The 17335-nt window shown below is 36.5% G+C and overlaps 1 protein-coding gene across 1 annotated transcript; it reads left to right on the forward strand.

Annotated features, from left to right (window-relative positions):
* The first annotated feature begins 1518 nt into the window (after positions 1-1518).
* Positions 1519-11829, forward strand: LOC109152466 (putative vacuolar protein sorting-associated protein 13F). Its single transcript, XM_019300166.1, has 7 exons — positions 1519-1640; positions 1988-2065; positions 2675-2787; positions 3429-3490; positions 10731-10788; positions 11402-11488; positions 11746-11829. Exons 1-7 carry the CDS (start codon positions 1544-1546, stop codon positions 11827-11829), a joined length of 579 nt encoding a protein of 192 aa, XP_019155711.1. The 5' UTR covers positions 1519-1543.
* Positions 11830-17335: the final 5506 nt, after the last annotated feature.

Genomic DNA, 17335 nt, shown 5'->3' on the forward strand with positions numbered 1-17335 from the left:
TCATTATTTACTTTCCTCACAAAATTTTCATCTAATGAATTGAAAAAAATGGATAGATTTTCAATTCATTGAAATTAACTTTGATGGAAAACCAATTAATATTATTTTAATATATTAGTTTATTATAGTTGGGGAAAAATTATACAATTATACAATTAGTTATATAAAATAAGGTAAAAATTTTGTGATATAATAGTAATAAAAATTTTGTGATACAATTAGTAATAAATTATAAAATTAGTTATATAAAATAAGGTAAAAATTACGGATTATTTACTTGCTGAAAAATTTTGAGTGAATTATTTTATTATAAGCAGCAAAATATTAAAAAGCGGAAAATACATAGGTTGTATTGTGTAAATTAAAACTGACAAAACCGGAAACTACATGCATACATAAATTTAGATTTTTAAATTATTTAATTTTCGAAATTTTTGAATAAATTTGAATAGTACTATACATATGGTGCAATACTTGGTTACAAAATAAGCTTTATATAATTCGTATATAAATATAAATTATTAACACAGTTATATCAATTACAAATGATCAATTTGTTAAATTATACAAATTGTAAAATTGTTACAAATAATTGGCAAAAATGGCACCACATCCGTAAATGATTTGTAACAGTCCGTATGATTATATTTCGAATATATAAAGGAAAAGTGTGATTACATTATGAAAATATAACAGAATATTACAAATTAGTACTAAATTAGGTAAATACCATTACATAAAAACTATTATTGAGAAGTGAAAAATGCCATTACATAAAAACTACGAAATGAAGAATAGTACAAAATGAATAATGAAAAATGCCATGAATAATAGTTTCCAATTGCGTGTAATGTTAGCATAATAATAATAATAATAATAATAATAATAATAATAATAATAATAATAATAATAATAATATAACATCAAAATACAAACAATTGATTTGATTAAAAACAAAGTGCGAGTAAAAATAATAACAAATAACATAACAAAGGCATGAGTTTAATAGATTAAATTGTTGACACATTCCTCATTATTCATCTCTAAGTGGACTCCTCATTATTTGAATCCGCTTCTTTAGAATCCAAAATTCCAATTGGATCATATGATTTATCCTCTCCAGCTTGAGGGGAGTGTTGAAGGCAAATTATTGTGTGGACCATAACAAAAAGTACATTTTTAATATACTAAATGTATATTATTTATGTACTGAATGTACATTATATAATATAATGTACACTCAGTACACAAATAATGTACATCTCCTGAATACAATGTACATTTTTAATATACTAAAAATACATTATTTTTGTATTGAATATATATTATTTCATAATATACAAAATATGGTCTACACAACTTGTGTGGACCATAGTTCACGCAATAATAATGGAGTGTTGAAACCCTAGGCCTTTTTAAAAATAGGCCCATTAGGTTATAGTTTATTCCTAGTTAGGTATTCTTGGTCCTCTTATTCTACTACATATACATCATTCAACAACCCTGCTAGGAACGGACTACATATACACGCTTGTTGTTGGAAATGTTTGAAGGTTTAGTTTGGCAGTTGCTATTAGGTTACCTTGGCCAATACATTCGGGACATTCAAACGGAGCAGCTCAAGATTACTCTGTGGAATGGTAACTTGCTGATTATTTGAGAAAAGCACTCTTTTCCACTCCGGTTTACAAGTAATAGTAACAAAATTGACGAAGGGGAATTTTTTATTTTCTTTTCTTTAATGTGATTGCATTTGGGCATTTTCATTTCTTTGTGCTGGGGTTTGAGCTTCTAATGAAAGTTTAGGGGTAAATATTTTGATGGTTGGCAATACATAACAAAGGATAAAGCTAATACTTTTTTCTCTCTTTTAACTTTTTAATTCATGTTATATTTGTGGCATATCTGTATAATGATCATTTATAGCTACTTACAATAATCTGAATTTTAGATAAAATTTACATTAACAATCATCTTACTATCGCAGAAGAAGTATTATTGGAAAATGTTAAGCTGATTCTTGAAGCTTTTGATTACCTTCAGTTCCCATTTGCTTTAAAGCAAGGTAAATTCTCTGTACTTTTTCCATGTATTCTGCTAATTATTCTAGTACAAGCATTTTTAGAATGCTTTAAAAACACCATTTAGTTATTACTTGCCATAATTCCATTATAGTCTTATAGCTTGCAGCTATTGCTGTATCTGAGCTTAAATTATGCTTATGGAATTTTGTTCTCCAATTTGCTAAATTTACCTTAGCTTGCAACTGTTTGCTGTATGGTATTGTGGGAATTTAAAAGAACAACACTATGAAAGTTATAAGCTGCATTATTTTTTGGGAGAGGGTGGGTGGAAGCATAGATATTTTGATATGTGTGCTAAAGGTCGAAAGTCAAGTTTGTCAGCACTTGATACTTTGATGCCATTACAAGCCAACTAAAATAGTGTGACCTTTGGCTTTGTTATATTCATCTAAAACCCAAACCTGCTAAGTGAGTTATCACAGATAAATACTTGTGCAATATCCTCCAATTTAATAAAGAAATTATAAAGGGGATGAGGGGGTCTAAAACTTATTGTGAAGGCAGTTCCTTTGCCGTTTATGATCTAGGATTTATGGTTCATGATTATGAGTTCAGAGTACTAAAGCGTCTAACTTCATTTATGTTTATAGGTCATGTTGGCAAGTTGAGTATTAGGATTCCATGGAAAAAGCTTGGCTGGGATCTTGTTATAATCATCTTAGAGGATGTATTGATCTGTGCCTCCCAAGGAGATGAAAAAGAGGTATTAATTAATATAAACCACTATTTATGCTTGTTTTCCCTTTTAAACAGCTTTATTATAGTAGCTATTAATTAATAGCCCGATTTTTATACATGATCCTAATTAAATGCTACCTAAGAATGATACAGAACTATAGTTATTTAGTAGAAAAAAAAAGTTTCAATAAGTAAAGCGGAGTTCCCTAGTTAATGGTATGCATTCAACAGAAAGAAAGGAAAAGATACAATGCTGAAATGCAGTAGCGGAAGAAAAATAAGCTGAAATGACAGAACCAACTTCCAATAGGATTCAAATAATATATAATCTGACTTTTAACCAGAAAGGTCTAGTTTAAAGGAAGTGTTTGAAACATTAAATGCATGACAATAGGAAAGAAAATTAGATTTAAATGAAATGCAGATATAGCTCTAGCTGCCAAAACTGTAGGACTCTTAGACTTCCCGCTTACTACATCAGCCCTCAAGTTTGCTGGTTATGGTGTTTATGTTGCTGTGCGTTCTTTTATGGTTGTTTCCTTACATCAGCCCTCAAGTTTGCTAGTTCTTGGTATTTATGCTGCTGTGCGTTCTTTTATGGTTGTTTCCTTTATATGAATTTTAATTGATGAACACTGCTTTGATTTATTCATTTATTTTTTCCAGGCAGTGACTGTATTTGCTATGAAGTTTTCAAGCTTGACAATTATGAAGCAACATTTTCCTGGGTATTATTCTATTTTTTGACGCACTAATTAGCTAAGTGCTCTCTGTAGTGGATAAATATAAAATAATAAATGTTTAGGCACAGCACAACAATTGCTAAGGCACAGAGAAACCAAAACTCTTAACTAGATTGTTAGAGATTGGTACTGTTGGAATTGAGGGATTGATAGGTCTGGCGGGTGGAGAATAACCACCACCCGCCAGTTAGGCGGAAGCAAAATATGTGAGAACCAAAGAACAAGAGAAGATAGAGAATATATTATAATGAAAGATTACAATAGATTGGCTCTCTGTATATATGTTCTATACTTCAATGGACCTCTATATATACTAAACTAGATACTAAATTAGTCTAGGAAACTACTAATAAGAATAGGAAAGTAAGACAACTTTCATAATATTCAGCACTCCCCCTCAAGCTGGAACATCTGGAAGTTCCAAGCTTGGATTAAAACAAGCACTCTACCTCACTCAAAATTACAAATGAAAATTAAATGCAATTAGAGGATAACAATGCGAGATGGCTTCGGAGGGACAATGCAACCCTTGGGAATGAACACTTCAGGGGCAAAGCTTGTCACGAACATCCTTGGGAATGGGGGCACCAAGGGAAAACACGAACACCGTCATAGCAACATAAGCACTCTAGGATGGATGACTTCAAAAGAGATTGCGCTATGTCTGACCCTTCCTTGGGAATGAAGACGAAGGCACCAAGAACGGAGCTGAACACAATCCTTGGGAATAAAGACGGAGACACCAAGGACGAAGCTAAACACGATCTTGGGAATGAACACACCGAGGACGGAATTGAACATGAACCTCAGGAATGAAGATGAGCACACCAAGGATAGATTTAAATATGAACAACCTCCCTATAACACAAGAGAGCGGTAGAGGCAAAAAGGAAGCAAAGAATAGCAAAGGACGCAGTAGAGCCCATAGTAGATAAAATACCAAATGATAGTAAAGGATAGCACACCGATTGTAGATAGTCACACTCCCCCTTACTTGAAACATGGGAAATAATCTAAGGTCTTTATAGTAGTGCTGAAACTGAACATCCATGGGATAAGGCATACCGGAGATAAAGAAACAAACACGGTTATACCAAAACACAAACACCATGGGAAAAGTTCGGCAACAAACCCAAAGAAGCCTTCAAATTTCACCAACAAGTCGAAAGAAGGGAAAAATAACAATCTGAAAAATTTCACCGAAAAATCTTGCCAGAGGTAGCGCGTGAGGATGACGGTGGGGGAGGAAAGCGATTAAATTTTCCAGATAAGGTCGCAAGAGGGAGAGGAATCCATTGGTGTATGAGGTGAGATCACAAAATCACTGGAGAAGAGGAGATCTGACTGGAAAAACTAAAGCAGTCCGTCGGCGATGGTGGCGTGTGACAGCGCGTGCGGCGGCGGATGGTGACGAGATTCCAGGCGTAGGCTCGCGACGATGATCCGAGAGGTCCTGTGGTGAAAGATTTGGAGAACAACCACAAGATACGTCGGAACAGGAGAAAACAGTCACTGGTTCGCCGGAAAATAAGTGTTGCCGGAAATATTGGAAGAAAAATAGCCTAGGAATGTAGGCTCTGATACCATGTTGAAATTGAGGGATTGATAGGTCTGGCGGGTGGAGAATAACCACCACCCGCCAGTTAGGCGGAAACAAAATATGTGAGAACCAAAGAACAAGAGAAGTTAGAGAATATATTATAATGAAAGATTACAATAGATTGTCTCTCTGTATATATGTTCTATACTTCAATGGACCTCTATATATACTAAACTAGATACTAAATTAGTTTAGGAAACTACTAATAAGAATAGGAAAGTAAGACAACTTTCCTAATATTCAACAGGTACGCAGCGAAAATAAATAAAGATAAGTGTGTGTGAGATTGTGTCAAGTATATCCCGTGAGAAGCAAATAAAGAGCAGTAAGTAAAGAAAGCAGTAAAGTACACAAGACAATTATAGTGGTTCGGAGGTGGTGTAATCCCCATACTCCACTTGCTCTTATCTCCAAGAGCAATTCACTATATCCACCACTTCTTGGTTCCAAGATACAATGAATTCCGTGATCTAGTGCTTTGATCACCAAGCTCGCACTAATCACGCCCAGTGACACCACACTGCTGCTTCGGGTTTCACGTCGCCGTGCTACTTTCCCAGGATTTCACGACTCTGTGTTACTTCCCCCCCCCCCCCCCGCCCCCCCCCCCCCCCCCCCCCGTCTTCTACGCTCCGGTAGAAACACTCTTCCGTGATCTAGTGCTTTGATCACAAAGCCCGCACTAATCACACTCAGTGTCTCCGACACTGCTGCTTCGGATCTCACAGCTCCGTGTGACAATCCAGGATCTCACATCTCCGTGTGACAATCCAGGATTTCACAGCTCCGTGCTACTTTCCTCCCTTCCTACACTCCTGTAGGAATATCACTTGTTCAAAGACAAGTTTTCTTCTTGCTTCCAACTTCTGAGACTCTGTAGATGATCATCAATATGATGCAGGTCTCTTGGTGATGAAGATTAAACACTCTTGAATGATTTCTCGAGTGTTTTTCTCTCTTTGAAAAGTATCAAGTATAACACTTGATTTTTTATGCTCTGTTTAGCCCTGTTTTTAGAACTCTCTGGATATTTCTCTTTAAGCTCTCTAAGTTCTTTTTCTTTTCTCACTTGAAGATTTCTTTTCGTATGCTCAGTACCAATTTAAACTCTTGCTCTTTGAGTTCTTTGCTCTCTTATGCTCTATTTCGTATTTCTTGCTCTTTGTTCGTGAGTTCCCCACTTCCTCATCTTCAAGTCTTCATATCTTCATCCTTATATAGCTGGTAACGAGAATCTGCCCGTTGGAAAGAGACGATCTCATTTTTGAATTCTTATATCTTTTGTCAGATATCTTATCTTATCTTCTGGCAAAGTGTCAGAAAAGATAATCTAACCGTTTGTAGAGCTCATGCAAATGAGTTCAAAGATAATCTAGCCATTTGTAGAGCTCATGCAAATGAGTTCCCAAACTTCATCTGATATTCCTCTGGTGTTCTCACGTTTCTTGGAAATATCTGGGTCTCAGTTTTATGTAGAACGGCTTTGGTTCTTGGGATTTAAAGAAAGTATTTTTCTTTCTGAGAATTTCTTCACTGTAAGTTTTCTTCTTCTTCTTTCTCACGTCTGGGTGTGGGTTTTCTTTGAATTTCTCTTTTGTATTCTTGATCGAACTCCCTCCCTGTCATCGTATCTTGTGTAAGAATCGTTTTCAGGCTTCTTATCGCTTGCCCATCAGTGGCAGTTTTGTCTCCCGTCCCTACCGATAGTAACTGATCAACTTACTGTTGGAGTTCAAGAGCATATCTTTTTCCATTATTAGTAGATTTCTATCTCGAAGTGGACAAAGGCATCAATATGAACTCCAAGCTCTATCGCTTGGGAATAAATGCTCCCCTAGCTGCTTGCCGTTGAAACCCGATCATTCGAAACAGCACAGACAGACCGAGGGTCTGGTGCCTATGATGTCATCGTCAAAGAACACTCGAATGGGCAAAACAAAAAAAAGAAAGAAATCCTTCCATCCAGCTTTCAAGTCAAGGAAGATTCAAAAAGATTTCCTGGATCTATTTATGACATATGTACGACTGGTTCTTGGGACCCAAGACAAGACTTCTCCTGGTTTTGAATTTCATCTCAATTCAATTTGCTTCCCAATGGCTCCTAAAGCCAAACTAGAACCGAACTCCATGAGATTCGAACTTGAGCCATTTCGCATAATAAATCAGGCATCTTCCAACTCGTCCATACGGTCTATTGGTTACATCTCCAATCATCTTTGATGTACTCCTTTCTTTCCATAGATGCTTGATCTTCAAGTCAAATTCATGCAAACTTCAAATCTTAATTTTCTTCCTCGAAAATTCTTCTGGGAATTCTTTCTGAGTAGTAGCGACGTGAAACTCATATCATTCATCTTCTTCTTCAATTTGTCATTTTCACCAGACAAATTCTTGATTTTAGGCTTTATATCTTCTTCTTTTATTTTCATACATCTTCCTCTGTTTTTCTCTTTTGCAAATTAAATAATTTCCCGATCATGGTCTAAGACTCTACTAGACCTATACAAATAAAATTGAGGGTTCTACAAATACATATTTGACATATCAAAACCATTACACTTTATTCATAACATGACTCAACAACATAGATATTTCAACACGTAAACATCACATCAAACTTATCAAGGCAACTCATGCTTACAAATAATTTCGTACTAATAAACCATACGAAAGTTATCTTCATGCTTTCAAGTTCTCATCATGTAAACTGGATATACAATACTTCAAAATGCAACTAAACCATCATACTCATAAACGAACTCGGCTAGTCATTCTCATTATGCAATTCATGCAATAATATACTCACATACAATCTCGTGCAAGACTATACTTTAATGCAATCTCGTGCAATACTATACTCAAATGCAATCTCGTGCAATACTATAAATATACTCATACACTCGTTTGTAAAATAGAATACATTTCTGTGTAGGTTTCTTAGAGTCGCAATGACTCGCTTTCTTTCTCTTGAGTCTCTTGATTCGATTTCATTCTTGTTCAAACTTTATCATATTTCTCATTTCACTTCTTGTGCGAGGCAGGTACTCCGCCGCAGCGAAGCCCTAGCGTACGGTGCAATCTCGTGCATCCGCCACATCCGTAACTACGGAACCTCTAACTCATGGGGAGGTACGTCTTCACGAATCGTGAATGAACCTAACCGGCTCAGAAATCTTGCCAGCCACATACTCAACTCACCCACAGAACCACTCTCTTGGTTCTATCTCGCTTTCTTGCTTTCTCTGTGGAATCAGGTATCGTACCTTTAGTGTGCACACCAGGATTCCAAGTCTGGCGGGAAGCCTCCAACCTCGTAACATGGGAATACACCGCGTTATATGATAAATCTCTAGGACCGCAATGTCCATAACAAATCATCCGAGAAGACATAGTCCAAACGGGTCCTCCAAAACAAGGTTTCCTCACCATAGATATATATAGATATATCGCTCATGCATTTCATAATTGTAATACTTAGCTTATGCAAAATACATGCACATACTTCTCAATTTATTCTCAAAGATAAGATAAAGATGCTCTACGTGGAATGAGATTTTCGTTGGAAAATAATACTTAGGCTCACGTTGGCCACTTATTCATTTTTGAAACATGAAATACATGGAATGCCAAATACTAAACAACATGCTTCCAATTCATATAAATAGGTCATAAAGGTCTCAAGAATACAATATCATGCTCGGTTTGCAACATGTCAAATTCTATATATTTCTAACATCAAATTATACCCCAAATCCCATTGATCAAGCAACACATTCTAATCATGCTCTTCTAAAAAATATTACTCCCTAAGTGATCATGCTTCTCTACTCAACACATAAATAATCATCAGGGCAACAAAGCAAGGCATTTTCTCATTACAGTGAACTCAAACAAACATACTACGAAGCAAAATCATCACTAAAACCTTCATAACATGCTCATTTCTAATCCAAATTCAACGAAATCAAAGTCTAAACGTGCATCAAGACGGCCCAAGGAGATCTGTGCCTCCCAAGGAGATGAAAAAGAGGTATTAATTAATATAAACCACTATTTATGCTTGTTTTCCTTTTAAACAGCTTTATTATAGTAGCTATTAATTAATAGCCCGATTTTTATACATGATCCTAATTAAATGCTACCTAAGAATGATACAGAACTATAGTTATTTAGTAGAAAAAAAAAGTTTCAATAAGTAAAGCGGAGTTCCCTAGTTAATGGTATGCATTCAACAGAAAGAAAGGAAAAGATACAATGCTGAAATGCAGTAGCGGAAGAAAAATAAGCTGAAATGACAGAACCAACTTCCAATAGGATTCAAATAATATATAATCTGACTTTTAACCAGAAAGGTCTAGTTTAAAGGAAGTGTTTGAAACATTAAATGCATGACAATAGGAAAGAAAATTAGATTTAAATGAAATGCAGATATTGAGATTTGAGAATAATTTAAAGCTCTAGCTGCCAAAACTGTAGGACTCTTAGACTTCCCGCTTACTACATCAGCCCTCAAGTTTGCTGGTTATGGTGTTTATGTTGCTGTGCGTTCTTTTATGGTTGTTTCCTTACATCAGCCCTCAAGTTTGCTAGTTCTTGGTATTTATGCTGCTGTGCGTTCTTTTATGGTTGTTTCCTTTATATGAATTTTAATTGATGAACACTGCTTTGATTTATTCATTTATTTTTTCCAGGCAGTGACTGTATTTGCTATGAAGTTTTCAAGCTTGACAATTATGAAGCAACATTTTCCTGGGTATTATTCTATTTTTTGACGCACTAATTAGCTAAGTGCTCTCTGTAGTGGATAAATATAAAGTAATAAATGTTTACTTAATGGTTTAAACTTTTAATTTAGGTGGAAATCCTACGTGCTACCCATCGATTCATGTGTTTTGCCCATAAAAAAAATCACATTCATATTAAGCTTTTAGTAGAGGTGGAACACATACTTATACTTTCTTCCTTCAGGAATAGTAGGAGGAAGTTGAAAACCATTATCATATCTGTCATAAACCTAATGTTTCAACCTTAGGAGGTTGCTTATGAGATGAGAGAAAAATAGATGAAATCTTTTTAGTATAATGCATTAGATTTTCTTCATACGTCTTACAAATTGATGAGCATGGATGCTTTATTTGTGGTAATTACTTGCAGTAATACTTTTTTTCCCTTTTCATGGGAATCATTCGCAGTTTGCGCAATCCTTCCAGTTTTTATGAGTGACTAGTGAAAGATGTTTTTTAGTGGTAGAGTTGTGTTAGAGGTTATTTTCACACTGGATATCGTCCACAAGGAGTGACGGAAGGGAGTTGACTTAAGAGGAGCTAATCACAAGTTATAACCGAGTATATAAGAGTTAGGTCAACAATCATGTAGGTTGAGATCTTAGGTTTAATCGAAATATGCACTAGACTCCTAAGCAAACACAGGTGAAGGAATACAAATATTTAACAAACAAGAATAGAAAGGAGGGACTCAGACTTCGCTATAAAGTCTTTGATGTAAAGAGGAGTTACTAGTGAATGTGCTACAATCTCGATACAACAATAGTGCCAATGATATTCTCATGACCATTGGACTAGCCAACTAGCCTTAGACTCCACTCTCATGGTTGCGTAATACTAGTTGGGCAATCTATCAAACACTTAGCATACAAGGCTTCTCTGTCCCTTCCTTTGTCAAGGTAAGTTCAAGATTGTGAGTAGGGATGGCAACCTTAACCCGAAACTAGTGGAGTAGTGGGCTAATTTGACAAAATCGAAAACTTTAAGGGTTAGGGTTGAAAATTTTAGCCCGATAAGCCCAATGGCCTGAATGGGCTAGTTTGAGTTTTCGTGGCTGACCGAATAGTTTGAGCTAGTCAAGGTTACTCATTGTTTCACAAGTGATGTAAAACAAAATATACATGAAAGTTTGTACATAAGCACATATTTAGTATTTTTAATTAAATTTAAGCAAATCTTTAGTATTTTACTATTTTTTAATTAAATATTAATACATATGTTATTAAATTTATTACATAACAAATTATTTTGTATTGCTATATATTATCTAATAGCAGGAAATCTTTTTGCCAACCTTTTTCATCCCTCCAATTGCCTTCCTAAGTTGCTTCTTAGTTCCTACTTTGTTTGACAGTTGATTTTACATTCCTAAAATTGTTATCTTCATATTATCTGCCAAAATGCTAGTTGGTATCTACTTGTTACCAAAATCATTTGATGAATGTGTAAAAACGAATCTGTTGCCTCTCTACATTTTTATTCTTCATAAAAACTCTTGTTCATCATTATCAGGTAAGTGTTGAAGATGTGATGCAAATGCTAGACGAAATAGAGAAAGAATCTGACATTGATGAGACCTTATGTTATGGATTGCTACAGGTAACTATGATGCATAGAATAGACTTGCGTAGCATACACTGTCAATTTAGTGGTGCATGTAAGTTTTATTTTTTTCTTGGAAGTTTAGCTTAAGAATACAAGAAGAATTGAAGAATTAAATCTATCATTTTTAAGAAATAAGAATCACATAATAAACACGTGCAATCTTGTTCTTTATATTGGTCTAAAAGATTTTTTTTTTGTCATTTTAAATTCTTAATTTCTGTTAAGAAAAAGTTTTCTCACACTGTTTGCAGGACGTTTTACTTGCTTCCTCGTCTAACAGTGTGAATACTGCTAAACCTCTCGAAGATGGACGACCATTCAGCATGCCCCGTTGATGGTTGAATTGGTTATCTCATGGGATGTTTGGGGTTGGCGGTACAGATGGTTCTAGCCAATTTTCAGGAATTATTTCAGATGACTCAATCAACGTAAGCACATTCCAAATGGTACATGTTTAATATGATTACTATTTTGTTTTGTCATCAACCAAGAATTTTGGCATCTGTTAGTGCAGGATATCTATGAAGCAACTACGTTCTAGCCTGTACAATCTCTAAATGTGGATGCTACAGAAAGTGCCAAAGTCTCTATTTCATCAATCAATTTCAGCATTATTCAACTTCCAGTTGCTTTGCAAAGCATGTATGATTTTCTTCAACTTTTTGTCAATCTTGTTATTATCTGAACATGCAATTTAGAAGCTAAATTGCTAGACTTGTTTAACCAGCTTTTCTCTATTTGTCATTTGAATGGCCCTTCAAGCATAAGAACTTTAATACGGAGAACTTTAATACAGTCTACACAACGACTATATGAGCCTTTTGCTGCCAGTATTCCTCCTCAATATCTGCCACTACAACAAAGCCACACTTTCTTTATAATAAAGCAATGCCTTATCATCATCCAGGTGTTGCTGCAGCACGTCCTCCAATGCTTGCACCCAATCCTCAAGTTCTTGCAACTTAGAAAAGATATCACTGTGGAAGCGAAGCCAAAATTATTATTTATATCCGAAAAATTGGAAGTCCCAAAGGTCAGCAATGAAGACGCTTTAGTGTTATTACTCACGCACAACGACTTCTTATTTAAGATAGCAATTTGACTTTCAAGGAGTTAGGACTCCTAGAAATGATAAATTGTATCCACCCTCCTGGGCACTGCAAGACCAACATAGTCCGATTTTGTTATGTCGTCTTCATCAATATTCAACAATGTTGTCAGGTCATCAGCCCCACCAACCTCCTTCTGTATCATGCCGCTAACTTCAGATGGAGCTTTCTCAGTGGTAACACTTTTGCTTAGATTCTCTATAGCTGGGTTTGTTGAGATCAGCACTTTGTGAAGCTCACTTTCCGATGCTAAAACATGATCCACTTCTTGCTCCCCTGCTTTGTTTTTTCAAATTCAACCTCTACTTCTTCCAACAAAATTTTGCTAATGGAAAAACGATGCCAGTGGTGAAACTGCTACCGTTTTCACCCCTCCTACTTGAACTTGAACTAATTCTCTTTCTATTTACTGCTCCTATTGCTTTGGGGGCATGGAGGAGTTTGAGCTCAAATTCACTCACTGATTTCTTTCTCTTCACCCTACTCGAAGAGGAATCATCTTTCATTAATGCTACTGAGGAGGATGAACGCTTTAAGCACACTTTTGAACCAGATGAATTTCCTTTACGAACCCCGCCTGAGGAAGCAGCAGCTTTACCAACATTATTCGAAACACCGCTTTTTGCTTTATATCTGGGGTAAGATTTACATCGGGTTGCCTTTTTGTGGCAGGCATCACTAAAATTCATTCGAAATGTACTCACTACGGACTTCATATCCTTTTCGCATAGAAGGGAAAAATAACTTCTTTCAACTCGGGCTCACTAAAGCATCTCTTTCCTTTACTTTCATATTCCTTGTATCTAACAAGAGTATGATTAGCAAAAGCATCTGCCTTTCCTTCTACTACTTTACTAGCAGCTTTTCTTGAGGAATTACCACCTCTGTTAGCCATCATCTTTTTGTATGCTGTGATGAGAAATAGGTTCATTGCTACCTATTCAACGTTCTTTTTCTCCTCTTGACTTTCACGCTGAATGGCTTCATCAATTTGGCTCAAGATTTTTGTCTTCTTTATACCCTGTTTCTTCAGCTCAACTTTACGTTCAATAATTTCTTGATCAATAGATTTTTCCTCCAAGGGTGGGGAAGGCATAGAGTCTAAAGGCATGTCAATGCTCTGTATCTCCATTCGTATGTTATCATCAAGCAAAAGTGTTTGATATAGGGAACTACAATATGATATATCAGATGTGTGCCAAGCTTGGAAGAAATTTTTGAACTAGAATCCTTTTTGTAAATCATAGAAAAATCTCCTCTAGCTGGAAATGGCTAGCAACCATTTGATGAGCTTTCATTACAATGGGATGAACTTGATTCACATTACTTTGAGTATGAGTTGCAATATTCCTATTATAGGAAACTTCATCCAGCAAGCAATTATCAGGAAATTGCAAGTCCACTTCCAACTCAACTTCAGTTAATACTTCGTTGCAACTATTTGAATCATTCGCCATAACATCAAGTGAACCATGGTCAGGCGAATGATCCAAATAATTGCAACGGATTCTTAACTAAAGTTGAGTTGGGAGTGGATTTGTGAGCTCCTGATAATTGCTTTACTGGATGAAGTTTCCTGTAATAGGAATATTGCATCTCATACTCAAAGTAATCAACGTGAATCAAGTTCATCCCATTGCAATGAAAGTTCATCAAATGGTTGCTTGCCATTTCCAACTAGCGGAGATTTTCTTTGCAATGAAAGTTCATCAAATGGTTGCTAGCCATTTCCAACTAACGGAGATTTTCTTGTGATTTCCAGAGAGGATTCTGGTTCAAAATTTTCTTTAAAGCTTGGCACATCTGATATATCATCCTGCAATTCCCGATATCAAACGTTTCCGCTTGATGATCGAATACGAATGGAGCTATAGAGCAATGACATACCTCTAGACTCCATGCATTCCCCACCCTTGGAGGAAAAATCTATTGATCAAGAAATTATGGAACTTAAAGTTGAGCTGGAGAAACATGGTATAATGAAGACAAAAATCTTGAGTCAAATTGATGAAACCATTCAGCGTGAAAGTCAAGAGAAGAAAAAGAACGATGAGCAGGAAGAAATGAACCTACTTCTCATCACAGCATACAAAAAAGATGATGGCTAACAGAGGTGGTAATTCCTCAAGAAAAACTGCTAGTAAAGTAGTGGAAGGAAAGGCAATGACTTTTGCCAATCGTAGTCTTGTTAGATACAAGGAATATGAAAGTACAGGAAAGAATTGTTTTAGTAAACCCGAGTTGAAAGATTGTTTTTCTCCCCTTCATGTGAAAATGAAATGAAGTCTATAGTGAGTACACTTCGAATGAATTTCAGTGGTGGTTGCCACAATAAAGGTAAGCCGGCGTAAATCTTACCCCATATATAAAGCAAAAAGTGTTGCTTTCAATGATACTGGTAAAACTGCTACTTCATCAAGCGGGGTTCAGACATGATATTCATGTTGTTCAAAAGTGCACATAAAGCATTCATCCTCCCTAATAGCATCAATGAAAGATGATTCCTCTTCGGGTAGGGTGAAGAGAAAGAAATCAGTGAGTGAGCTCGAGTTCCTCTATGCCCCAAAAGCAATAGCAGCAGTAAATGGAAAGAGAAATAGTTCAAGTGCAAGGAGGAGGGGTGAAAACGGAAGCAGGTTCACCATTGGCATCGTTTTTCCATCAACAGAATGTTGTTGGATGAAGTAGAGGTTGAATTTGAAAAACAAAGCATATGAGCAAGAAGTGAATCATGTTTTAGCATCGGAAAGTGAGCTTCACGAAGTGCCGATCTTTGTGGACCCATCTATTGAGAATCTGAGCAAAAGTATTGCCATTGAGAAACTCCACCTGAAGTTAGCGACATGATCTAGAAGGAGGTTGGTGGGGATAATGACCCGGCACCATTGTTTAATATTGATGATAGCAACATGATGGAATCAGACTATGTTGGTCTTGCGGTGCCCATGGATGATCTTTGGGACATCGAGTTTTTCGGATATAAATAATAATTCTGGCTTCGCTTTCAGGGTGATATCCTTTTTTTTTTTTTTTGTTGCAGGAACTTGAGGATAGGGTGCATGCATTGGAGGAGGTGCTGTAGACTTGGATGATGATACGGCGCTGCATGATTATAAAGAAACTGTGGCTTTGTTGCAACAATAGATATCAATTATGGTGGAAAACTGACAGCAACAAGCTCATATGGTCGCTTTGTAGACCATATTAAAGTTCTTGTGCTTGAAGGGTGAATAATGAAAAACCCTAATGACTGTGTAAATATTTTAGTTAAGGGCCAAATTTCTTTTAATGGTAAATATCCAATGAGATTGTGTTGTTGAACTACATATTTTGATACTCGTTATGAGATTTCTCTTGCTCTTATTTGGGTATAACTTCCTAATTTGAAGGGTAACTATTTTCTATACCATGTTTAAAGCAAATTGTTAAGATAATTAGCCGGTTTTTACATGTGGATGCTACCACTGCTAAATTTCTAGGCCTAATGTGGCTAAGGTTAAGGTAGATGTTGACCTCTTTTAGCCATTGTGTGGATATTTTGGTTAAGGGCCAAATTTCTTTAAATGGTAAATATCCCATGAGATTGTTTTGTTGGATGGCATATTTGATACTCATTATGAGATTTCTCTTGCTCCTATTTGGGTTTAACTTCCTAATTTGAAGGCTAACTTTTTTTCTATACAATGTTTAAAGCAAATTGTTAAGCCAATTAGCCAGTTTTTTTACATGTGGATGCTGCCACTGCTAAATTTTCTAGGCCTAATGTGGCTAAGGTTAAGGTAGATGTTGACCTCTTTCAGCCACATAGGACCAAGATGTTTATTATGATGGGCAGCAAAAACCAGGTAAGGGGGATGAGAGCTTTTGACAAGATATTGAGTATAAGAAGATCTCCCCTTATTGTCTAACCTAAAAGAAACAAGGGCATTTAGCCCCAACATGTCATTTTGGTATGAGGCGTTCAGACCCTAGTGTTAGTCATGAGCAACTATTTCCTCCTACTCCTCGAGGTCCACCGCTATCGGATGGTAGGAGTGATAGTGGTGGAGGTCCGTCGAACCCTCCTCCTGCCCCTCGTGCTCCACCACCTTCTAGTGCTGGCAATGCAGGGTTAGGGGGCATTGTTGGTCAACCTCCAACTGCTTAGACCCAGCCAGGGGGCTCAAGCTTGACTCGAAATCAAAAGAGGAATTCAACCAAGAGACGGAGGCAAGATAAGGGTAAGGACACCGTTGTTAAGGGGCAGTGTGTCAAGCCCACTGGTTAAGGATGGAGCTGAAACATAAGGTGTTGGCCTTGAGTTGGGTTTGCCACGACGTGAAGCCCCCCATGTGTCCCAACTTACTGCCTCTTCTTATTGCTACAAACAATGTGTTTACATTCTTGCAAGATGTTCAGGAGACGGAGCTAGCCGAAGGTGTCCCAACTTACTGCCTTTGTTCTTATTCCTACAAACAATTTGTTTACATTCTTGCAAGATGTTCAGGAGACGGGGCTAGCTGAAGGGACACACAAGACTTTGACACAACATTGGATGATCATTTGGCGGGGGTTATTAGTCAAGATTGGGTTCCTCCGGACCCTCAAACTCAATTACAAGAGGAACCTCAAGAGCAATCACAAGAGGAGCCTCAGACTCATAATTAGGAGCACATGGGGACTTAGGCACTTGGTCAAGGTGAAGCCCACACTCGGTCACATGTGGATACTCAATCCCCGGTTCAGGCACATA

The sequence above is a fragment of the Ipomoea nil genome, unplaced genomic scaffold (assembly GCF_001879475.1).
Source record: "Ipomoea nil cultivar Tokyo-kokei standard unplaced genomic scaffold, Asagao_1.1 scaffold2422, whole genome shotgun sequence".
Lineage (NCBI taxonomy): Eukaryota > Viridiplantae > Streptophyta > Magnoliopsida > Solanales > Convolvulaceae > Ipomoea > Ipomoea nil.